At 39.6% G+C, this 25181-nt stretch overlaps 1 protein-coding gene across 4 annotated transcripts in view; it reads right to left on the bottom strand.

The window, feature by feature from the left end:
- The window catches only part of ESYT2 (extended synaptotagmin 2), a 71472-nt gene that overhangs the window by 34261 nt on the left and 12030 nt on the right, over positions 1-25181 (bottom strand). For all 4 annotated transcript variants that reach the window (XM_063125875.1, XM_063125877.1, XM_063125886.1 and 1 more), the window contains exons 2-7: positions 17716-17757; positions 16916-17050; positions 14598-14674; positions 12374-12446; positions 12063-12152; positions 900-955 (exon numbers count right to left, since the gene is read on the bottom strand). In XM_063125875.1, coding sequence (XP_062981945.1) covers positions 900-955; positions 12063-12152; positions 12374-12446; positions 14598-14674; positions 16916-17050; positions 17716-17757 — 473 coding nt within the window. The remainder of the gene's footprint in view (positions 1-899; positions 956-12062; positions 12153-12373; positions 12447-14597; positions 14675-16915; positions 17051-17715; positions 17758-25181) is intronic.

The raw sequence follows: 25181 nt of genomic DNA, 5'->3' as shown, positions 1-25181 counted from the left end.
TGCATTCTTTCCTTTGACAGGGTGAGCCAAGTATAGCTAGAATGCTCGTAGCTTTCCCTGCATAATAACACTTTTTTTTACTTCCAGATGTTAGACTGCTGCAGATTACAAAAGATGCTATTGATTCTAGAAAGCTGAACATCATAGCAGTTCTTCGCCACCTATAATTATGTAGATCTTTCTCTCAAAACTGCAATTTTTCCTACAACTGAAAGTAAAAACAAACAGTGCAAGGTGTATCAGCCCGGTAGCTTGCAAAATAGCTAACTTGGATTTGGAAAAGTATTCCCAATCTCACATATTACTGTCAATGTTCAAGCTTCTTATTACAGCTGTTAGGATCAGGCTGCTGGTTTGTAGCAGGTGATCAATGCCTTGTATTGGAAGAAGCTTATATATTAATGAATTGTTATCTCTACAAGGCAAGTGGGGCAGAACTGCCTTTTAATCCCACTGTAACTTTCTCGACAAACATATGCATTGCTAGGAAATTGGGTTGCTTCCCTGTCCCTTCTGTTGAGGGCTCTCATCAGCACTGCCTCCCTTTCCATACCATTTTCAGCCCAGATCCTTGTGCAGTGCAGAGTCCTCTGCTGTGTACAGGTTTATTCCACACTTCAAACACATAAACAGTGCCAACAGAGGCTGGGGCCTTGATTCTATGAGTCTCTACCCCAGACCAAGGCAAAGAGATGTCCTGGGAGCCATGACAGCAGTCCCACTAGCTGATCAGACTAACTAATTTTTGTATGTAGTCATATTATTTTAACAGTTCGCTAAAGAGTGTAGAAGAAGGCAAATGTAATACATGCATTTAGTTCTTGGCAAATAGACAGTGTTCACACACACTCTAAATTCCATGTGTCGATAAAAATAGTTACATTCGATTTTCAGCTTACTTCAGTCCTGGAATATCCAGAAGATTTGTCAGTCCTGTCCAGTTAATTTCCAAAAGCTGAAGACATGAAAAAAACAGTATTAAATATTGCTTAGAAATCCTACAGCATAAGAAAAAGGACAAAGGTCATATGTTATGTCAGTCAGGCAGCAGGAAGAATTAAGTTTAATACAAGAATTCAGGCAAAATTCCAAAACTAAGGAAAGCATTTGTTTTAGGCCCTTGATGGGTACCGTACAATATCAGGAAGGATACAAACAATGTATTTATAGCTACAGATTAAGAATAGAGGGATAGCCCCCAGAATAATTTCTTCCGTAGAACATGTTATTCTGAAACAAGTTTACTGTAGATAGTCTCATCTAAATCATTCAGGACTATTCTTAAAAGTGTTTAAGATGGTAGCTTACGTGTTTTAAAAATAAGTGCTAAGCTCTTCCGAGGCTACATGTTATACAAATTACAAGCAGCTGCATTGTATAGTATTAACATAGTGTTGACAATTTGACTTTGAATTATTAGAGATAACTTGCCTTATTACTGTGGCCCGTTTGCAAGCCTCCTCAGTTTCTGGCTGAATTGCTACATTACATCGTGTTAATCTAAACGGTCATGAGGAAAATAGTCAACGCTTAAACTAACCATCCTGGCTCACCGCATAACTAATTCTGGTTTTCCAACTACCGTATTTCTTCGATTGTAAGACGCCATCGATTGTAAGACACACACTAATTTCAGTACCACCAACAGAAAAAAAGCTTTGATTCTAAGAAATAATAAACGCAGCCGCGATTCTAAGACACACCCCATTTTTAGAGATGTTTATATGGGGGGGGGAAAGTATGTCTTAGAATCGAAGAAATAGTGTATCTATTTATATATATATAGATATATAGATACGCGCACACACAGCCTAGAATGTTGGCACAATTCCTGCAGGCAAGGCCAACCATACCATCAGGAAAATTGAGGTGACATCGTTGTAAGAAGTTTAAAAGGCATTATAACTGAGGTTATTTAAGGCAGAAGGCTATGTGAACGTGCCACAAGGTTTTGCTTGCATGTAAGAGCAGCATAGGTAGCATTAAATACCATAGATAAATATAGGAGAGATAGCTAAAAGAGCAAAGACTGGTTTTATGGGCCTAGTATGAGCCAGATTTACAATACAATAATTACAATAAGTAATTATTGTGTAGTCATTTGACTTTGCTAAATGGTTATGATAGATGCACCTTTCTGCCAACAGCAGGACATAGAGATAGGATGCTTAAGGAGAAGTTGGGGACATTTCTAGTTTCTTTGGAATTAACAAAGACATCAGCAGTGATGTCAGTAGATGGGAGGCACTTAGATTTAAAGTAAGGGACTTAGAAGGAGCTAGATCACCGTATGGTAACCAATTAGCAAGCTTAAAACACAATAGTTAGCAAGTATGCTAATAAGCATGGAAATTGGCATAGTTCAAGGGTATAAAACAGAGATATGCCCCTGGTGCCATGTTCTGCCTTCATTAAAGATTCCAAAGGGTCTTTGAAGTAAGACAGATCATTCAGTGGTGAATATAGTAAGCTCATTCTATTCTTTTTCTATTTCCACATTAAGTATGAAAGGTTTGCATGCACGTTATTTTTTCTAATAAAAGCATTCATTCTAGTTATAGCCCCTCTGTGTGAAAGTCACTGCACCTCAGTGTCACGGCAGCCACTTCTCTGAGCCCCACGCCAAATTGTAGTAAACAGAAAATGGGAACCTATTACGATTTTTAAAAGGCAGTCTGAGGGGAAATCGCCAGAAAACACAATTTCCTTAAAACTTCACAGGTGGCACTGTTTGGAAAGGCCCCTAAGGAGGCAGCCATCTGAGGCCACGTGCTCCAGCAGGAATGGAGCGTGAGCGTGCATTGCTTTGCTCCTCTGACACACACTGGTGCTGCACTGCAGCATTGGTTTGGAGTTGGCAGCAAACAGACACCAGGGGATGTGTGGGAGGACACAGCTGCATGCCACATAGCCTACCCTGCGCCCCCCCTAAGCTAACCTATTGCTTCCAGTGCAGTGGAGGCCACCGCCTGTCACCACTGTTGCAGGTTCAACTGCCAGTCCAGTCAATATCTGTACACAAAATGCACGGACAAAAAATTAGACAAAATGTAATGCTTTGGGACACCCCGGCCTGTTTTCCCCATTTACCAAACAAACTTACTCTTGCGAGGAGAGAGAAAATATACAGTTGGTGGAGTGCATATGTGTGGGGAACGACAGCAGTGGCAGAAGCCTTATGGGCCTCAAACTTCAGGTTCAGCCCAATTTAGAGAATTACAATTTTTCAAATTCTAGCAGCCATGGATTCTTCTGAGCCTTAAGGATGCCTAAAAGGCCTCTACCATAGTCTTCCTTGCTGCCAGTTCCCCATTCACAAAACTTTGCAATGAAAACTGTGGGTGGGTGGGTGGAGAAAACAGTAGAGAGGCTTGTTTAGTGGTGGACCCATTATGACCAGGGCCCAAAGTTTGGTGGAGTTGTGGGTTCAGTTTGTAATGGACTCATGAGACAAACATTTCACTAGTACAAGGCCCCTACTATGAACTCTAGTGACATTAGTACAATTAAGGGATTAGAATATATATTTTTCCCCACTGAGAACAAAAAAGACTTCTATAGCAGAAGAACCAGCTCAGTGACCCTTTAAAGTAAACTTTAAACAGGCGTTTATGAGAACAAGGATGAGTCACTGCACCTTATATGACTATTGTGTGCAATATAAGACTACCAAGGAATGCAATTTGGGAAGAAAATCCTGCATATGGCATACGCAGGGCTTGATTTTCACTGTACTTTTGAACTCTGGTAAATACACCCAAACGTATTTGCCTCATCAAACCTGAAGGATATATGCATCGATAATTCATGTTTCTTCTCCCCTCTCCCGCATCCCACAACAACTAAAGATGAAGCTGAAGTCTCAGCTAAGAAATCTCAAAGTTTCCAAATGCTTCCAAACATTGTTTCTGAATTTGTTTCTCTTGGTACAGCCCTCTTCATACGCAGCAATACTGTTTTTAGCTGTAACTAGGGCACAGGTAAGCTTTTATCCTTCCTAGGTTACGCAACTTTTCTGAACCCACAAACCCAGTTATGGAGGCCTGTCCTGAGAGTTTCATATGGTGAAAAAAATGCTTCCCTTTACTAACCCTACATCCTTGTCTGTTGCACAAGATAAATAAATAAGCAAACAAATAAATACATAAATAAAATGTCCCACCACCACAGGCTGGAACAGTAAGATTGCGTATAAGCCAAACAGCATTGCATGCAAACCAAACTCCCAGGATCATTTTGGGAAGGTACTACAGCAGATCACCTTGAAAAGGACGAACTTCTCTGTCAGTGCCAACACTCAGGAAGTAACTCTGCGCCCACAGTATTCTCATGCTTATGAATGAATATATTTTACGAAGGGTAGATGGGGTAGTCTTACAATGCATGGAGGCAATGAGGCTCTCACTCACGTCTGATCCAGTATCTCTTCCCCCATGTTGGACCAAGTGATAGGAGGATTGTTGGGTGGTGTTATTTGGGGGAGTGGAGACCGCAGAATACAGAAGTTCCTAAGTGGCAAGTGCTATGTGGTTCCCTACTATCATTTTCAACTTTAAGAGCAGCCTTTTCTCTCCTAACTGATGCGTCACAGAAGGTGTTGGACTGACTATAAAGTCTTCTAGTCCTATGATTTTTATCTACTACATGAATGTCAAATAAATTTTGCTTTGCAAGTCAAACCTTAGATGTATGATATGGAACAATGGATGTTAACTACTAGGGATAAATAGCCATTTCCTATCCATTTGCTAGAAAAGCACACATTGCCACCTTTGTATGACAACTTGTATGATACATGATAACCCCCAAGATCCTCATCTGGTATCCCATTGCCTGCCTCCTCCACGGTTCTCACTCTCCAACTGTAGTTCCTTCTCTGAAAAAACAGTTTTCAACAAGAGCCTCTCGTTTTTAAATGGGATAAAGTAAATACAGCCCAATCAAGTATATGTTAAGTGGCAAACATATAGTGGCTATAGTCTAGCTCCCACAAACAGCACATGTACCACTTCAAACTGCATATAGGACCTCTTGTGACTGAATGTATTTATTTTATTTACATGCCACAGCCCTATAAGAAAAGGTGCTAAAAAAAAACCTGAATGCTCTTCCACAGACATACAAAAAAATCTGTCCATATATAGAAAGCTAGATGTCACAGAGGGCTAATCTACACCAAGCAGGATAGTGCACTATGAAAGCGGTATGAAAGCAGTATGTAAAAGCTGGGGGCCACACCAAGCAGGATACAGCACTATGAAAGTGGTATATGGTGGTATGTGTCAATGGGCCCCAATAGTTGTCAGTGCACTTCAATACCGCTATAAAGCAGTACTGTGGCTCCTGCCTTTTATATACCACTTCCGTACCACTTTCATAGTGCAAAACCCTGCTTGGTGTAGAGAAGGATTTAGCATACTTCTCCCTGATATAGCAGTTTTTAATCTATGCAGGGAATTTTTTCATGTAGGGGTATTCACTCATGTGAGCCCCGACCTGCAGTCGGAAATAGTACAATCCAGATTTAAGTTTACACCTCAATCTGCTGTCTGTGAGCGCAAGGCTTAAAATCTTGAGCTTGAATGGCTCTCAAGGGTTAAGATCCTTCAATTGCGAATCAAGGGCTGAAATTTGGCACACTTAGTCCAACTCGCTCCTGTTACTAGTAAAGTCTGAAAGAGGGAATGTTACATCTAATCACGCAGACCTTGGGATTTGGTCTGCCTCAATAACAGTAGACAGCAAACCAAGCCCCTTATGTGAGCATGGATGTTCTTCCTTTTGCAGACTCAAAGCAGTCCCAGAATGGAACAGGAGGATCTGCAATTGTACAAAGCAAGCTGTATTTACCAATGTGAATTAAATATAGAACTTTCCTTTTCAAACATTCTGTACATGAAGGATTTATCAAGCCAGGAAATGCTTGCTGTTAAAATAATTTCCAGTGCATTAGCTGAACATCTCTTGATAAGCATAGAAACGGCTACTTATGCCATCTTGTTACTTGATCACAATTTATTTATTTATTTATTTATTTATTTATTTATTACATTTCTATACCGCCCAATAGCCGGAGCTCTCTGGGCGGTTCACAATGGCTAATTCTGAAGCAATTACAAACTAGGGGATGTCTGACAAAATCTCTGTATGGCTCATGAGCCATACAAGGCTTAAGCAAACTCATTAGACAAGTATGTTCAGAATTATTAATTTAGCCAGTATTGCCATATATAGTCATTGAGGCCAGTAACAGATACAGGCTGCAGAGTATGCTGAATTATTGCCAATTGTTACTCTGGACTGGAAAATATGAGAAAAAGAAAAAAATCCATAACTAGTTGCCAAATAATTCCTCTGTTTCTCTATTCACAAACTACTGCAGAAAGGTTTTTCTTGGATGTAGTCCCTCAAGTTAGAGGTGACAGAAAATGGCTGTAGTAACACTTTCACCCTACACAAAAAAGTATTTTCAGACTGTCATACAGGAGGGGGCGGGAAAGGAAACGTGTATCATAAAATGGAACATGAAACCTCAATAAGAATTCCACTACAGATTTTTTAAAAATCAATTTATTGCACACTGTCAAAGCAAAGCTCCACAAAACATCTCCTTGGCTTATCAGACAACCTCTATTAATTCTAGTTACCACCCACCCCACCCCACCCAAAGCTTTTAGCATGTGCAGAGGGCTTCAGAGAGAGGCAGCAATTTCTCTCACTTGCACTGGGGAACAGAGTAAGGAAGCAAGCACAGAGGACACAAGAGAGTGATAGACAGGTCGTCTCACTTACATGTGCAGAGATTTGAAGAAGATACGGAACAGCAGGAATCTCTTCCACTTATCTTATCCAAACTTCCACTCAAGTAAGAGAAATCACCTCTCTCCCAAGCCTTCTGTGCTTGTTCAAGGGCTTGAGAGAGAGAGGTGGAGTTTTCTCAAAGGTCTGGACAAGGGAAGCAACAAGCAGAGAAAAATCATTCTGTTTCGTCTCTGCTCAAAACTGCAAGTTAGATCCTGTTGAAGGCAGCTGAGAGTGTTTGGGCTAGGGAAATTGTCTCTATTGACTAGATGTGCAGATTTCATGTGTTGGATGTCTATGGTTTAGGGCCAGAACATGTAATGTACACTACTGAAAACAAGCATAAAGTTTGGAAGCATTCAGCACAGGAATCAGAGTCACCACTCTGCCACTCTTAACAGAGCTAACAGGGTCACACTTCCATTGTCCCTCTCTCAATAAAGGTCAGCCAATAGGGTGATCAGGCTGATTCAGTCCCGTAATCTGGCCAGAAACCATAGTGAAATAGGTTTTCATCAGGGGTGGGCAACTGTGGGATATCTGGGAGCAATTTTCCCCACCCAAGGCCCCATATGGGTCATAGTCCTTGGGATTCCCCCCATTTTTTTTAACAAAAAAAGGTGGTTCGCCACCAAAATTCAGAGGCAAGCTAAATTTGATTCCTTTAGCACTCCACAGTGCTATGGGGCACTGAAAGACCTGTCTATCACTCTCTTGTGTCCTCTGTGCTTGCTTCCTTACTCTGTTCCCCAGTGCAAGTGAGAGAAATTGCTGCCTCTCTCTGAAGCCCTCTGCACATGCTAAAAAGCTTTGGGTGGGGTGGGGTGGGGTGGGGTGGGGTGGGTGGTAACTAGAATTAATAGAGGTTGTCTGATAAGCCAAGGAGATGTTTTGTGCTTTTAGCACTGCAGAGCTCTAAGAGCCAACTTTACCTTGCAAAAAAGCTAAATTTAAGTCTTTGAGTGCTATGGACAGCTAAAAGCACCATTTCCTCCTAAAAAGTAATTACCATATTTCTTCGATTCTAAGACACACTTTTCCCCCCATATAAACATCTCTAAAAATGGGGGGTGTCTTAGAATCGCAGCTGCATTTATTATTTCTTAGAATCAAAGCTTTTTTTCTGTTGGTGGTACTGAAATTAGTGTGCGTCTTACAATCGATGGCATCTTAGAATCGAAGAAATATGGTATTATTTTTGCTGCCACCAAATTTGACAGGGTGGCAGCACTTCTGCATGCAGAAGGTCCCAGTTTCAATTGCTGGCATCTCCAGGTTGGGTGGCTGGGAAATAATCCAGACCAAATCCCAGGAGAGCTCTTGCCAGCCAGTCTCAACAACACTGGGCTAGATGGACTGATGATCTGACTCAGTATAATACAGCTTCCTAGGTTCTCTAAGTTCCAGTGCAAGGTATATAATATAGGCTTTTCATCATAGACACAGGCCTAATCTACACCAAGCAAGATATTGCACAATGAAAGCAGTATGAAAATGGAAAATAAAGGGCAGGAGCCACACCACTGCTTTATAGCGGTATTGAAGTGCACTGACAACTGTTGGGACCCATGACACGTACTATATACCACTTTCATACCGCTTTCATAGTGCAATATCCTGCTTGGTGTAGATTAGGCCAAAGAGTGATATTCTGCAACCACAGAAAATTATGGCCAATAATAGTGCCTTTCAATTTTTATGAGAAATTCTGTCTGTCACCAGTTTCTTTCTTTATAGTCTACCTTTAAAAAAGTCCATTGAACATAGTTGACTGAACTCAAATTATAAAACCATTTTTTTTTGTATCAATAGTCTCTTGCTCAGTTTTGCAAAGAACTCTGCTGTGTGTAACCTTGTAATTTTTTTATTACATTTATATACCGCCCCATAGCCGAAGCTCTCTTTAGCGCAGATCGCCATCTAAGATCTGTGTTCTGAGAGTTGGAAGGAGATCTCTTCTCCTTCAATTTACCTTTTCCTTGCACTCAAGGCTGCGCCTTGCAAAAGGGTGTGAAATTAACTCTAAAGATCCACTTGTATTTGCTGCTGAACCTGCAGCTGCAAAGACAAATTAGACTAGAAACCCCTTTCTGTATGGAATTCAAGGGCTATAAAAGGCTTCTTATATTTACTCATTTTCAAGAGACATGTTGCTGGGCTGACCCTTGGCAATACAAAACAAGTTCCAGACTGCATTCCAGCAAGCTGTAATTCAAATTAAAGGGGGCACAGAGAAGTGATGGGTGTTGCCTATCAGCAAAACACTTTTAAAAAAATCACAATATAACGTCAAGTCTCACAAATCATTCAAATCTCACCACTACTTTGGCTTTCTATATTCCATTTCTTAATTTTGGGCATTTTAAGCTAAGAATGTATCCTCTATATAACAAGGTTGAGGAAATGTGCATTCCCTATTACAACCGAGCAAAGCAAAATGGCCTTATGAAAAATATGATTTTCACAGAAGATGACATAACAAGGTCAGATATTTATGCATTTGCAATGGCTGGAGGAACTACACCTTCCCAAGGCTTTTAGTTTAGAGAGTCTGCTAGCTAATTTCCCCACACCATGTATTTTGTTCCAATTGGGTCATTATCATTTCGAAGTTTTAATTGTTTCCTAAAACTAGTTGTTTTAAAGTTAGCTCCAACATGATTCTTCATCAAAGAGACCTAAATATGGTATAAAGAAATACTATAAAGAAGTTTTCCAGTTTTACATAGCTTCACAATATTGGTGTTTTTTTTTGTAGATCTCAGAATATTCTGGTGAGGTGAAGGAGAGGATGTAAGGGAGGCAGTCAGTAGATGCAGAGAGACAAAATTGGATCATAGAAGGAGGGAGTATATAATGCACAGAGGTCCTGCCTCCGTTTCATTTCAGAACCTTCAAAAGACACTGCTACTGCCATACTCAGATTCACCTGCTCGGCTATCCTGAGGTCTTGACACTTCCCATTTTGAAATAACAATAAAGCTAAGATTTTCATAAATTCTATACCAGATTGCACAGCAAATGTGCAGACAAATCAATTAAAAAGAGTTCTACTGAAAGTCCACTGGACTTACGTTACACCAGGTTTTACTTCCTTTTAGCTAATGATGTAATGCAGGGGTAGGCAAACTTTATGGGCCATGGACACGTTTGGCAATTTGAGGAACTGTCCTGGGTACTAGGATAAAATGGCTGGGAGGCATGGCAAAGTACAAGTAACCTGTCCAAAAGACTGAATACAAGGCAGAGGTGGGGTCTGAGCCCCAACATAATTTACTCCTTTGAATCCACATTTTTCAGCACCAACAGAAACCTATTTCACAGCAATCCCAGCTGCTGGTAAGAAAATGTGGGAGGGTGTAGGGCACCTTGGCAAGCGTCAAGAAAAGTGTCTGGGATTTAGGAGTGCCCATGAGCACCATGTTGCATACCCGTGATGCAATGAAATTAGATCTAAATGAGTCATTTCCAACTGTAGTATGCTTAATGAACCATACCAGCCTTGGGAATTGTGGGATACTGTATACTAGGGAAGCTGGAGGAATTCAAGATAGACTAAAATGAGTTTGGCTTTCTAAGAATCCGACCTGCAGAACCCGCTGTGGACCAGCTTCCTCAGGCCACGCAGAGTCCACAGACTTCCAGATTCTTTTTTTTTTTTTACTTTCCCCAAATTTATGCAAATTCATTTGCAGGAAAACACACAAGTTTCTGCTGAAATATTTGCCATGATAGAAAATATACACAGGGAAAATGTGAATAGAATGGGGACACAATATGTTGAATGTTACGTATTAATATAAATTATGAACACCTTTATGGAATTATTTCCATATTTTTCCGCATAATGGGGAAAATTCGAATCTGTCTGTGAACAGATGGTGGAACGAATGACACTGCACAATCCACGAAACACAAACGGGATGGATTTCACAAAACCTGAACATCCCTACTGTATACTGAAAATATGATCTATTATAAATATTAATCTCCAATTTCTAAACATTATTGATTCAGTATTTTGATTACAGAAATTATAACTTTGCCAAGTAGCCCTAATGGGAAAGTGTAAACTAAGGCAGTTTTGAGTTCTTTTAATGCAAACATACAGAACTTCAATATTACTGAAAGCACTGTAACTTCTGCTTCATAGTAAAACCTTCTGGATTACGACTCAGCAAGGGGTGGCCTCTGGGACCAGTTTCCACTGTGGAGGAAAAGGGGTGTAGAGAAAGTGTGGTAGCTATAGCCACGAGACTAGCCACCCTGCCAGGAACCCACTTTGGGAGCTGGAAGTAGAGGCAGGCCTAGCTTCTGCAGGCCTTTAAGAGTTACCTTCAAAACTAGTTATTAAGTATCATATAAAGCTGTGGTGAACAAGATAAAATTCCTAAGAATGCTAGGGTTACCTATAAATTCCAAACTGACATACAGTGGGTTAGTTCTGGCTTTCTCCTGACCATCAGGAACACTCCATGAGTGGAATTCTGCTCAGAATACTCCAGTTGGCAGGAAGGGGGGTGAGATAAATTTTGCCAATCCCACCCCCCCCCCACTTCCCAGAGAGGGCCCTAATCCTTTGGACCCGATTTTCAGGGGGGCATAGATGACCGCATGAGGACAAGAGAATCAGCGAAGGTCACCTCCTCCCCTATTCCAGCAGTAGAAATGCACTGCTGGACCAGAAGCCTTCCACATATGGAAGGAGCCCTTCTGTTTGTACCAGTCAGATTCTGGATCCAAGCCCAAGATTTTATTATTTTCATTATCAATTTATTTAAATAAAGAAGCAACAATTTGTAAAAATGGCTGTATTTGCACTAAACGGTAAACCGAAATTGTAAGAATTCTGCCTTATTAGTAACGAGCGAATGTGCTACTGTAAGCTACTGGCCTGTTCCCGCTTGGCTTCTCCCGCAAGTAGGAGCAGCTACAGAAACCAGGAAATTACCAGCCGTAGAAATGTTAGTGTTATGTTTGAACCTGACCCTTGATTATTGTTCCACTAACAAGCCAGGATCTGGAAGCCCAGCACAAAACCTGGTACAGAATCAGGCTTGATAGAGGAGACACAAACCAGGAGCCCAGGTTTGGGTGTAACACTAAGCTTTCTAGAAGTTCTTTGTTCCTATAGCTGTTCCCACATACGTAAGGATCCATGCTTGCTCACTACCAATAAACGAGTATTCTCGCAATTCTGCCTTATTGTTTTGTGTGAAGGCAGCCATAAAGAGCCAGGAATTAAGAAATTTTTCACTTACCGGTTTCCTAAGAAAAAATAACGACAGTGCTCCAATTAAGGGCATGTCTCCAAGCAGCGGTTCCAATATAACTCTCATTGTACCATGAATCTAAAAGAAAACGAAAAATTAACCAAAGTCAGAACAGTCCAATACTGAAAATAGCTACATATTTTTGCAGAACTCTGCTAGTACACCTGAATACTTAGAACAATGTTAAACTGAACAGAATTATTTATAAAGTTTTCCTTCCAGTCTGGGGTGGAGTTGTATAGTTTTATGTAGTTTATTTTTTGTAAAGAATATAGTAGGGGGAAAAAAATGAAATTTACCTGTATACTCTTCACACCAGCTCTACAGAAGTATCTCTTGATCTCCAAGTCAATTTCACAATTGCCAACAAAACTGAAAAGTGTGAGGACATATTGTAGCATTATATTAGACATAAAAATCTGTTAATAATTACCAAATTTTAAATTTTATTTATTTATTTAAAATATTTCTAGGTCGCTTTTCTTGTGTACATGTCCACCTAATTGCCCTCAAAGCTGGGCAAATGAGAAGGGCCTCTGTTGCTGATCATTAAGTGAGGGCAGGTTGTTATGGGTGAAGAGTCATTTGGTCCCAAACAGTTTAAGGTTTAAATTGGGCCTGGAAACACACTGGTAACCAGTACAGCTGGTGCCTCACCCCCACCAACACTAGTCCAGCTTGAACTACACTAGTGTGCGAATATCAGAGGCAAAGTCCGTCTTCTCCAGATAGAGCTGCAATTGGTGTACCAGCCAAAGATGGTAAAACATACTCCTGGATACTGCAGCCTCCTGGCATTCCTCAATTTGTGCAGAGTCCAGGAATGCTTCCAGACTACACACTTTTTTAGGAGGAGTGCAACCCCATATAAAATGCGTTACAAACCTCCATCCAGATTAGTTGGTTTCCCAGCCCAGTACCAATATCTTGCCTGGATTAAAATCAATTTCAGAGAACACCAAGTTCATTTTTTTCTAGTGTTACTTGGCTAGATCCATACACACTCTTCAGTACCGGTTCCTTGCAGGAGTACATTGCTGAAGAAACTGCCTTGAGAGCTTGTTATTTAAAATATATACACAGTCAAATATTTTGAAAAACTAAATACATTGCAAGAATAAGACTATATCTATATCTATATCTATCTCCTGCATTTTTACTTTTTATTTTATTGGACTCTTTGGCATTGTGTTAGTTTACAATATCAATGCATCTTACAGAAGTGTACAGGGCCAGTAAAGAAGCTAGCTGGCTGTACCCATGCAATTCATTAATGAAACTGTTGCCCTTCAACCCATATTTCCTGGCTTATGTATTTGCAATACAGCTTGTATGAAACATGATCTACTATTGGGACACTGAGTTAAGTAGAACACTTTATCCACTGAGTGCATAATGGCTGTGAACTATGTTGAGCTAAATTAACCTGCACATCCCAAACATGATAGATAGACTTGTTGCATATTAATAGGGAATTCATTAAATCCATTTACTACTTTATTTTCATTAATACTTGCAAGATGATTAATGTTAGGGGAAGAAGTGAGAAATTTATGGTGCTTTACTTTATAGGTGTATTAATGACAATAAGACTACTACACATGAGTGTACACAAAAAGCTATCTATTGTCAGTACTGGCAGTCCCAGTTAAGACTTGAAGTAGATCTTTCAATCGTGGCCAAATACCCAATAAGATTTTTCATCCTCTGAACAGCAGACCACCACCACCCATCTGTGGTCCATATCACAAGCTGCTTTTTGAAAGTCCCCTCAGTTTCAGAAGAGTTTTGCTATGGGTAGGGAGGGAGGGCTGCTATAAATCCAAACTTTCCTATTTGCGTGGTTCTTTGTATCTAGGTTGTTGTAAAATCCTTTACTATATGGTAACAATAGTTAAATCAGCCAAAAGAAGAAGAAGAAGCTTTTAGCCACTTCAAGGCACGCGAGTGTGTTCTATATGTCCATATTTTGTTTTTGTTTAATTGTGATCTTTCAAGTTACTTGAAGGTTTGTTTATTTTACACTCCATCTCAAATTTAATCCTGTCATTTCCTTAATTAACAGAAGAAGCAAGGTTTGTTTCCAAATATTCCATTTCCCCTCCATGTTTGAGCCACATCTTGCACAGGAAAGGAGGCCTAGTAAGTTACATGCTGACAGTTTTCTCATTACTACTTTCATCACAGTTACATGGACAAACCTGAATAGGTGGAAATAAAACCTATCATTACTGACAGAACCTATATCCACACATATGAGAAAGTGTTTTCACATTTTATTCTAGCACTGTTGTGAAATCCTAATTTCTGTTTTATTTCTTTGCAGCAATGTCTCCTTGCTTCATGTTACATAATCATGCCATTGACCTTTAGTAGTTTTCTCAATTTTTTTAAAGAAACAAAAGGCATTTTCCTCCAAAATGTTAAAGCATTTTACAACATTTCCCTCAATATGTAATGAAATACAATTTAAGGCACATTAAGAATTTTAAACATACTTAATATAAATTGTGACAAGATTACCTGATTTGAAGATCCAAAATGATCTGCCTTTTATCCACATTTTCAGTATACACTTTAACACCATTAATCCTAAGGGGCTAAAGGAAGGATTTTCATTTTAATAAATACTTCTATCAAAATTATGCTTAAATGTAAAGCTCATCCCTTAACTGTAAAATGCCATCTAATGTGAATACAAGATTCAGAAAAACTAGTTTACAAGAAAAATACCATGAATTAATTCCATCCATTCTAAGAGGCAGGTTGTTTACGCAACACTAGCACTATGCAAGAATGAAGATTACTTTCTGTGTCCATACACAAATATTATGAAGCAGCTCACATGGTTACATGTGTGGAGTAAGAACTGCATCCAAGTATCCAGGCAAGAAAGGTTCAGTAAAGAGAACGTTCTCTTTTCTCTTTCACCATCAGTGCCGAGGGAATGGACTGCTATTACAGTGTTAAAACTACATGGGTTTCAGCCTGATCAAGGGCCTGGAAGTGAGAGTGCCTATGAGCACCATTTGCATTGTTCTGAGCTTCCTGAGTAGCGCTGATACATGTGCAGTAAAAAAACCAGTAAGCATATTATAAATGACCAACATAGGTATATGTAGATGGGCCGACAAATAAACATTTTTGAGAACTTACTAAGGCGTTGTACGTTCCATATTCAGTATTTTACACACAATAAGAGAGATGTCCTGCTTAAACAACCACACCACAACCAGCAACATCTAAGACCTTTGTACCAGACATTTTCAATTATCATCCCCCTAGAGCAGGGATGGGCTTCCAGATGTTGTTGGTCTGCAACTCCCATAAGCCTTCACCATTGGTTATGCTGGCTAGGGCTGATGAGAGTTGCAGACCAACAACATCTGGAGGGTTACACATTGCCCACGTCTGCCCTAGAGCCTTCATCACTACTCTCCCTCCCCCTTGCCACAAAGAAGAACCAGAAGTTGCAGGTTGTCCAGCTATATGTATCATGAGTTGCCCCATCCTCCCAGGGACAAAAATATCCAGTGCATGGGGAGTGGGCTATTCCCCCTATGATCTCCATGGAACCTTTAAAGAGCAGCAATTAGAATCACACCACCCCTACCAGCAGCATCTAAGGTCTGGGGAGTAGATATTTTCCATTATTGTTTCCCCAGAGTCTTCACCAGCCTCCCACCTGATTTTTAAAGAATCTTATTATGCATTCATTCTCACTTATTGTCAACTACCTTGGAGGCCTGTTGGCAGGCAGAAAGGCAGGATATAGATATTTTAGATAAACAAAATGAAAGAGGAAAGAATTATTTTTAACAATTTATGTCCACCTAAGGAAAATGTCAGTACTTCCTGCGATTTCTAGAAAATATAATCTTAGAAACTGAAATCACAGGAAACAAAAATATGACTGAGTAATATCTCACATCACTCCCACCCCAAGCTGTATTTCAATTAAATTAAGAAATGAAGACAAAAAACATCCCACACACAAAAAAAAACCCCATATCATCCACACTGGCAAAATATGCAAGTGTTAATAGTCTATCCAAGTTATTTTTGTCCAAGTGCTTACTACATAGTTGTCCATTGCTATTAACCAAAGAACTAATATTTGAACTACTATCTGCACAGCAGGACACTACTATTCTGGTTATTGAATCAACACAGAGCTGAGTTGAGCAAACAATACCTGCTCTGACCAAGAGTGCTTCAGTGCTTATGTGTCTTGTACTCAGAGCAAGTTTTTCCAAAGGAAACTGAAACAACAGTTGTTCAATAGCCACCTAGATTGCAAACATTGATTTTTAAAAACTTAAATAATCTTGTAACATTAGTAGTTTAAGTTCTGCAATCCTTCCACTTCAGTTGTTCCATCACCACAGCAACAGTACAGCAACTGATCAACTACTAGCAAGACAGGAAGTAGTACATCCTCGCCCAAAAATTACTAATACAAAATCCACAAAAGCACAAAGGTGGCAGATAACACCACTGTAGTGAAATATATCATGAGATGGCTGCCAAGAGTCAATACTGCAAGACTCCTCTAAATATTTAGCTTAAGATGTGTGTTGCTGCTTCACCAATACTGAGTTAAAATATTTTCTTAACCTTTATCAAAAATATAATTTAACACAGATCAACAAGATCAGACTTTTCCCCCCAGAACATCAAACGATTGTTTACTGAACAAATCAATTTAAATCTTGTTCACACACTATCCATTTGCCCCAATGAGCCTTTTATAAAAGTGTACCCATAATCTTAATACAATAACTGATGCCCTATGAGAACAGAGTATGTAGAGAACTATGCACAGTCTAGAAGAGACTTACCTGATGTCCCATATCAATTTTTGTGAAACTGAAAGTGCTCAGGTGGCTATTTGCTCCTCTCACTGCTGGTTCTATTGTTTCCCGGAAAAGTTTCTCAATAAACTGGCAAATGAAAGGCCACATGTGTTTTACAGTCTGAGAAATAAAAAACAAATCTGTAAGTTTCCAATTGTGACACACAATCATGTTAATAGAACCACATTGGAGACCCTAAACATAACAGGTACTAGTTGTGCTGCACACAGTGGACCACTGTCAAGTTTCCTTGTATTGTCCAACACAGAAACATGAGTTCGGCTTAACGTTAATAATAGGATCACTTCCTTAAATTAGGGCACTCAATTCAATAAAGGCTTATATCTGAATTTGCTAGTCACAGCACGTTACGACAATCTTCCTCCTGATGACAAGAGGATTTAGTGACAATTCAGTTATGGAAAATAACCCTCTCCAAAAAATTAGGTGTTCTGCACCCTAGGATAGCATCAGTTTCTCTGGAAATGAGATTGATCCCAGAAACCATACAAGACCTCAAATTATTACTTTCTATTTAGTATTTGAACTAGCTAGCATGAAATTATAGCTACCAACATTAGAATGAGGCGACCTTCATTTCCTCCTCTGTATTTTGTGCAAGTATTAATGGTCCTTCAAGCACTACACAAGAGGCTCTGAGCTTCCGGACCGACAATCAGAAAGTATGTAACAAAGAAGAGAGTGTCAAAAGACAGGCGGTTTAATGTGAAGAGGCAATAAAAATAATTTTATTATCAAATCTTCCGGCAGTAGGAATAGCTTACCTTATTCAGCCATTCTGCTCTCTCTGTATCTGGAAAGTGGACCTAACAAAAAGAAAGTTACAAATGCTTAGAGGAAAGTTCCTTCAAGCACCACGTCACAATGACAGGTGAGCACAAGTCAATGAGTTCCAAAATGCTGAACTGCTCCAAACTTGTTAGTGCCCAAGAAGTTTGCTAGCCCAATACTTTACCCATTGATCCCACCACTGAAAAGGAGACCAGTTTGTGGAGTCAGAGATCCAGCATAAATATAGCACAGTCCAGTTTGAATACTACCTTTTACATTATAAGGTGCGGTCCCAGCTGCTAAAGCAGAGGTAGGATGTTGGGATGTTGTTGGGACTGCAACTCCAATCATCCCTTACCATTCGCAATGCTGGCTACCGTTGATAGGAGTGGTAAGCAGAAACATCTGGAAGCCTACAAATTACTCATCCCTGTGCGAAGGTATTGACTTTCTCTACTGAAAAGTAATGTCCACTCAGCCTCACTGTTGGCTCATATCAGGAGACCTTAGATGGTTTGTGTATATTTTGCCTGTTTCCTAAAATGATACAGACTTACATTACCCCTGCAAACAGGCTGTTTTGAAAACTAGCTTTACCATAGCCTTAAAGAAAAATACTCTCATTACTCCTCCCAAGAAAAACTCAACTATATGGAAAATCCAAGTGGTGCTCATTTAACTGTTGTATCTTCAAATATTAGAATTGTACTTATTTGATAATTGTACTTATCTATTCTTGCAGGGTAAAACTTTCCTAGGTGGCATACAGTGACATTTAAAACTGTGTGACACAATAAAACAATTAAAATCAATTAAAACCAAACAGCACCATATGCACCATGGCACCTAGTAACACAACTAATTCAATTATAGGCCAAGGTAAGCAATTAAGCCTTTGGGGCCTGCTTCAAGGCCTGATGGATGACAACTGGAACAGGGTTCCACAAGCTGGGGGCTGCTACCAAGTAGTCCTTACTCCTTGTGCCTACTAGTCCAATGGCTTTGACAGGTGGCGATCTCAAGAGTGTGGGCAGGATGGTATGGGTAAAGGCGATTATATGTACAGTACATTACAGTAAACCAGCCTGGATGTCATTGTTGCAGGGCATTCTGTATCAGATGCTGACCAATGTATGTTATTCTATTACTATGGGCTCATCTACACCAAGCAGGATATTCTACTATGAAAGTGGTATATAAAAGGCAGGAGCCACACTAAGAAGGATATAGTGGTATGAAAGCGGTATATGGTATGTGCCAATGGGCCCCAGCAGTTGTCAGTGCACTTCAATACTGCTATAAAGCAGTAGTGTGGCTCCTGCCTTTTACATACCGCTTTCATACCACTTTCATAGTAGAATATCCTGCTTGGTGTAGATGAGCCTTATGACTTCAAACTTTTTATTTTAGATCAACTCTATGGCTTAATTCAGACAATTGAGAATAAGCCATGCCCATGCATTCCCTCTAACAAATGGCTTCAATTTGCTTGAATTTTAGTGCTAATTGTAGATTGCTGTGATGTCCAAATTGGCGAACTGCAAGTGGCACTTGCATACCAAAACGAATTGGAAATCATGTTTTGAACTGATTTTCTGGGCAAGTGCTAAGCATAAGTTTGTGGAATCATGACATGTCACAGGAAACTATAGTTTGCTAAACTACAACGTTAGTGTGAGAGGAGAAGTATGGGGTGAGCAAGTGTGTGCCTGACTGCTGATAATTTCTGACCCTCAAAGGAGGGGCCACTGTAGTTCTAATGTAGCCACAGTACTTCTAAATGTTTGATAGATACTTGTTATCAAATCCCATTATGTCTAATCCTCCAGATTGTTAACCACTGTTAAGAGATTGGGACCTATAGACAGGATCATAAGTTATCTCTCCTTCACCCTTGTGTACAAGTTCCCACCACTCTATCTCCACTGACCTTGACTATGGTTAAACGTTACTTCAGCAAAAAAAAAAACCCCACCTTAACCAGGTTTACTCATGATCTTCAAATCCATAGTTAAGAGAGAAGGAGCATGTGTCTGCATATCTCTTAGGCCAGGGGTGGGCAACTTCAGGAAGTATGGGGGTCATTTTTGCTCCCTGAACTGCCCCCATGGGTGCCAGAAATGGGGACTATATATATACACACACACAATTAGCACAGAGTTGCTACAGAATGCTAAACAAACTAATTTTCATCCTTTTGGGGCTCTGTAACAGCTCCAACTGCCATTTTGTTTGCAGAAAAAAATAATCAAGAATTTTGGTGGATAGCAGGGCCCGCATGTTGCCCACCCCTGCCTTAGGCTATTACAATTTGCATAATAATAATAATAATAATAATAATAATAATAATAATAATAATAATAATAATTTGTTACCTGCCTCTCCCTTTGTATCGAGGCGGGGCACAACACAAATGCAACATCATACAACTAATTAAAACATTTAAAATCAATACATCACTAAAAGAAGCACATCATTAAAAGGCAAATTTAAAATTCAAGTGGGTAGGCCTGCGGGAAGAGATCAGTCTTTATGGCTTTCTTAAATTCCGGAAGACTAAGTTGACGAATCTCTCCCGGCAAGCCATTCCACAAACTGGGAGTGGCAGAAGAAAAGCTCCTCTGGGTAATAGTTGTCAGCCTTGTTTTTGTTGGCTGGAGTAGATTCTTCCCAGAGGACCTGAGAGTGCGGGGTGGATTGTACGGGAGAAGGCGATCCCGTAGGTAGCATGGACCCAAACAATGTAGGGCTATAAAGGTGATAACCAAGACTTTATACTTCACCCAGAAACTAATTGGCAGCTAGTGAAGAGATTTTAAAACTGGTGTAATGTAGTCATCCCTAGGTGTACTGGTGACCAGCCTCGCTAATGGTGTGGCATACACAGGTGTGGGAAGAAAAAAACATCAGCTTGCGGATACTCACATTCTTTAGGCAAAGGCCATTTTATTTTTACTGCTGATGCTGGTTCATCGCAGAAAAAAATAGATGGCTGCCCCACACTGTTACTGTAATAGCATATTTTCTAAACTGCTTGCATATAGTTTTATTTTGTCTCAAACCTGTAACGCCTTGGACTAAAAGGGCTATTTGTTGCAAATGCTTGTCATAGTTAATGAGCTTAAGTACATGAGAACTATCAATAATGTATACTGGATACTTCTAAGTACTAGAATATAATCTTTTATTTATACTGAGTTCAAACACATGGGGCAGTCAAGTCTGACACAGACAGGCAGCTATGGTATTAAGAAGGGGATGTCTCCACACAGCTATTCATTTAAGCTCTGGAAAATTAAGTGTGCCATTTTTGCTCTAAATGAAATCCACAATTTAACCCTTACAAGAAGAGGCTAAGATCCATCTTGTGATGGTCATGAAGCAATTGAGAAATATTTGGAATAAAATGTCAACTATTATTTTTGGACTACAACTCCCAGCTCAGCTGACCACTGGTGATGCTGACTGAGGCTGATGGGAGTTGAAGACCAAAATATCTGGAGGGTACCAGGTTGTGGAAGCTTGATTTAATGAAACGTTTTAACCATTCTGTGTACAGATAAAATGTTCTTAGCTTCCTTTCTGATCCTCTCATGTAGACCTTGGCCCTGAAGTTAATACAGCGACCTCAAGGTTTAAAATGAAAGCAGGGTTTTGTTTTTTACTATTTCAGGATATAAACAGTTTTAAAAAAAACCCTCTAATCATAGGGTAGCTAAAATAACTGTCTTGAAAAATAGTATATGGCTGTTGAAATTCTTTAACTCCTTTCACAGCCAAAGCCTCACAAAACATCCTTCTCTTCTCTATGGTTTTGTGGTTTCTAACATACTTTCATTTACATTTGAAACCCTCTTTTGGGCAACAAACTAATGTTGGGATCAACTTAGGCATAGGTCAAAGCACATCTTTGACAGTAAACACAAATGCAATGGTAAGAACATTTTATGATTCAAGCATAAGATAATATGCTTGTCATTAATTCCAATAGCAAACTCAGGTGGTTGAGGCATATCAATTTGAAAATGAAAAATAATGTAGCCGCTTCCACTCAGAGGTCTCCCTAGGTAGGCAGAAGTACATGTGTCTGTGAAGAAAAAACATGGTTTTTCTTAACTCCACAAACTGTTCAACAAAAATCTCTGAGCTTACAGAATGTTTGATGCCAGTTGAGCCACAAGGGTCGGGGAAAGGATGTAAGGAAACCAGAAGTAGGCAGACTGGGCGATTCTACCAGTTACATCTACGGTGTTCTCCAAAGGTGTTGACTTCAACTCCCATCAGCCCTGTTACAGGAATCTTGGCAGCTGTCATCCAATATATCTGGAGGGCAGCATGTTGGGGAAGTCTGGTGTATAATAAGCATTTAACACAGGACATTAACACAAAAGTAGAAAATAAAACCAAAGGGATACATGATTGGAATCCATCAGGAGAAGATCCTTCAGGGTGATTGCCCCCTTTCTGTGGAACTCCCTGCCCCTAGAGGTCAGGCAGGCGCCTCCTGAAAACAGTCTTATTCCAGGAAGCATTCCTTGACTGACAACAAAGGTTTTTATTGGCATTCTGTGGGTGTTTTTTTTTTCTTTTTTTAATATAATAATGGTGTTTTAATTTTTGTATCTTTTACTGTTTTAATTCTTATGCTTACTGCTCCAGAATCTGTTTCAGATATGGAGCAATGTACAAATTTTGTAAATAAAATAATAAATAAACAATCATTTCCTACAAAACAAATGGAACTTATTCCCAAGGAAATGTGTTTAACATTAGGGCAGCAAAAGCAAGCTTCATTTTATTTCTGTTGCTGTTATGGTGCTATGACTTAAGTCAATTTAAAATGAGAAACTGCACATGCTCTGAGTATTTCTGTTTTTGGCAAACTATTGCTTTGTTTTATTATGTTCTAAGACACTAGGAAGGTAGAAGCAGTTGTAAAACATGGAATAATTTTAGTTGTGCACTCCACATCAAAGGTAATATAGCTGTCTCAAAGAGGGGGGAATAAGACCATAAATAAATAAATAAATTCCAGCGTCTAAAATTACCTAGCTGCATCATGGCTGTCTTACAAGTACCCTTTACAATTATCCTCTATCAGTGTCATTCAACTTTGTGTACATGGGACAGCTTTGTAGTCAAACTCTAGCCTGGTAGCCAAATTCTTATGCATGCTTAGAGTAGACCCACTGCATGCAATTTCGGGAGGAGGGACGGAGCAGAATTGTGTTTTCCCAGAGTTGTTTTCAAGACCTTCCAAACCTGGCTTTGATGATGTGGTTATCTAGGTCCATGTACAGGGGGTGGGGGTGGGGGTTGTTGTTGTTGTTGTTGTTGTTGTTATTATTATTAGAATAAAGCTTCATACCTTCAAGTGCCTTCCCCTTCTCAACCCAAGGGTATCCAGTTCTTCTCTCAGAGTGGTTATCAATACAGGCTAAATCACAAATGGACAGAATGCTATTCCTACTATAAATCTCAGCTTTCATTTTTGTCTCTATGCAGAATTAAGTATGATTTTAGGTACAAAAGGCACCTACTTTACAAGGCTTATGATTTGTAGAATCTGTATCTCAAGATTTGTCTGTATAGCCAATTCAGTACTTTGACATTTGTGTCAGACAATGTATGAATAAGCATCTTCTACGAGTTCAATACATTGTAATTTATGGGAGGCTATTCTTGAAGACTGTTCAGAACAACCAGTACAAAATGTTGCTCTTGGGAGCAGGTTATTAAAAATGCTGGATTTTGTGCATTGGCTGTTTGTTAGGTTTGGGGGACAATTCATGGCTGTCGTAATTAAAGCCTACAAGACCTGAATGTAGAAGACCTTATATAGCATATTCTTGCACCTCTCAGACAGTATTTACAAGAGAACAGATTAGGGCTCCCAGGTGTACTATTGTATCTCTTACAACTCCTTTTCTAAGGAAGCTCACCAGGTACCACCATTTTTTCTCTTAGAAGGATGGTGAAAATTTAAGGCAGCTATTTTTAACAATTCATTTTTGTTGATATAACTGCTTTATCAGATTTTACTATAGATTTAATATTACGTTTCAAAATATATTGTTAGCCCCCTTTGATTTTCTCTTTGAAAACAAATGGGATAGAAATACTAAAAATAAATGTACATTCATCTAGCATCTGTGCTCATTGGCCATGCTGATGGGAGTTGTAAACCAAAATATCTGGAGAACACTAGGTTGGGGAAGGGTGCTTTAGGTCAGGACTGGGCAATTTGGAGAGTATCCAATTGGAAGTGTCACGCATGGCCAACCCCACCGGTTCCGATCTGCACGTGGCCAGCCCTGCCAGTCCTGATAGACAAGTGGCCCCTACCACTTGCATGATGTGATATTGTACTTCTTGGGGCAAGGCCCAAAATGAGCAGAAATGCTCATTTTTGGAAGGGCCTCCCCCTTCCAGAAACGAGCAGAGGGGCTGGTTGCATGGAGAATGCCCCAAATGGATACTGCCTCCGTGTCCCTCCAGATGTTTGGCCTACAACTCTGATAAGTCCTAGCCACCATAGCCAATAGTGAGGGATGATGGAAGTTATAAGCCGAAACATCTGAAAGGCCACAAGTTGCCCACCCCTGCGTTTTGTGATCATGATCAAGAGGAAAATAGTAGAAATATGACATTATCTTCAAAAACAGATATAAGGAATTCTAGCTATTTATTGCAACCTAATAAAACAATTGTACCTTCCATTACAATGAACCACTTAGTATCCAGACTATATTCCATTATACTGCAACTTAACAACCAACATGACCAGGATGTATTTAAGTAATTTTTAAGAGGCCAAACAATTGCAAAGGGATATTGTTTAGAGAGAAATGGCAATACATATTTTATTGATAGAGAGTTTGGTTTTCAAAAAGGCTTAGTCATTAAACTACATTTCAAAAGATGTTTATTCTGAACCCAATCCTGTGCACTAAAGTGATTCATACAGACTATTAATGGAACAAGACACAGCAGCAACTAAAACAAGTTTTAGAAGAAGGAAAAGAGGGGTGGCATGTTCTGAAAGCAGTTTACAAAAACCTGAAAATTAAAATAATTTGTGTTATTAGTTAGAAAACTTTAAGAGCAGCCCAATACCTCTTATGCATACAGATAGGATCTTGGCTGTCTAGCACTGTCAAATCCAAAACCGTCTACCTGTATCAAGCCAAATATTATAGTGTGCATGTGCACACACAAAGCCTGGATTTATTCATTAGGTGAAACATTCTACTTTCCTGCAATAACTCTTCCCGTGCCAAATGTGCAGCATGCCAATAAGACAGACTTCTCCAACCTGGTGGTCTCCAGATGTGTTGTACTAAAAATCCCATCTTCCCCAACCAGTATGGCTGTGCAAGCTGAGGATGATGGAAGTCTAACACATTTGGAGACGTCGAATTGTGGACAGCTGCTGTAGGCTGTATTTCCTAAATAAAAT

Source organism: Elgaria multicarinata, chromosome 1, assembly GCF_023053635.1.
Source record: "Elgaria multicarinata webbii isolate HBS135686 ecotype San Diego chromosome 1, rElgMul1.1.pri, whole genome shotgun sequence".
Classification (NCBI taxonomy): domain Eukaryota; kingdom Metazoa; phylum Chordata; class Lepidosauria; order Squamata; family Anguidae; genus Elgaria; species Elgaria multicarinata.
Note: the sequence above shows the minus strand (reverse complement) of the source record. Positions and strands in the feature narration are given on the sequence as shown.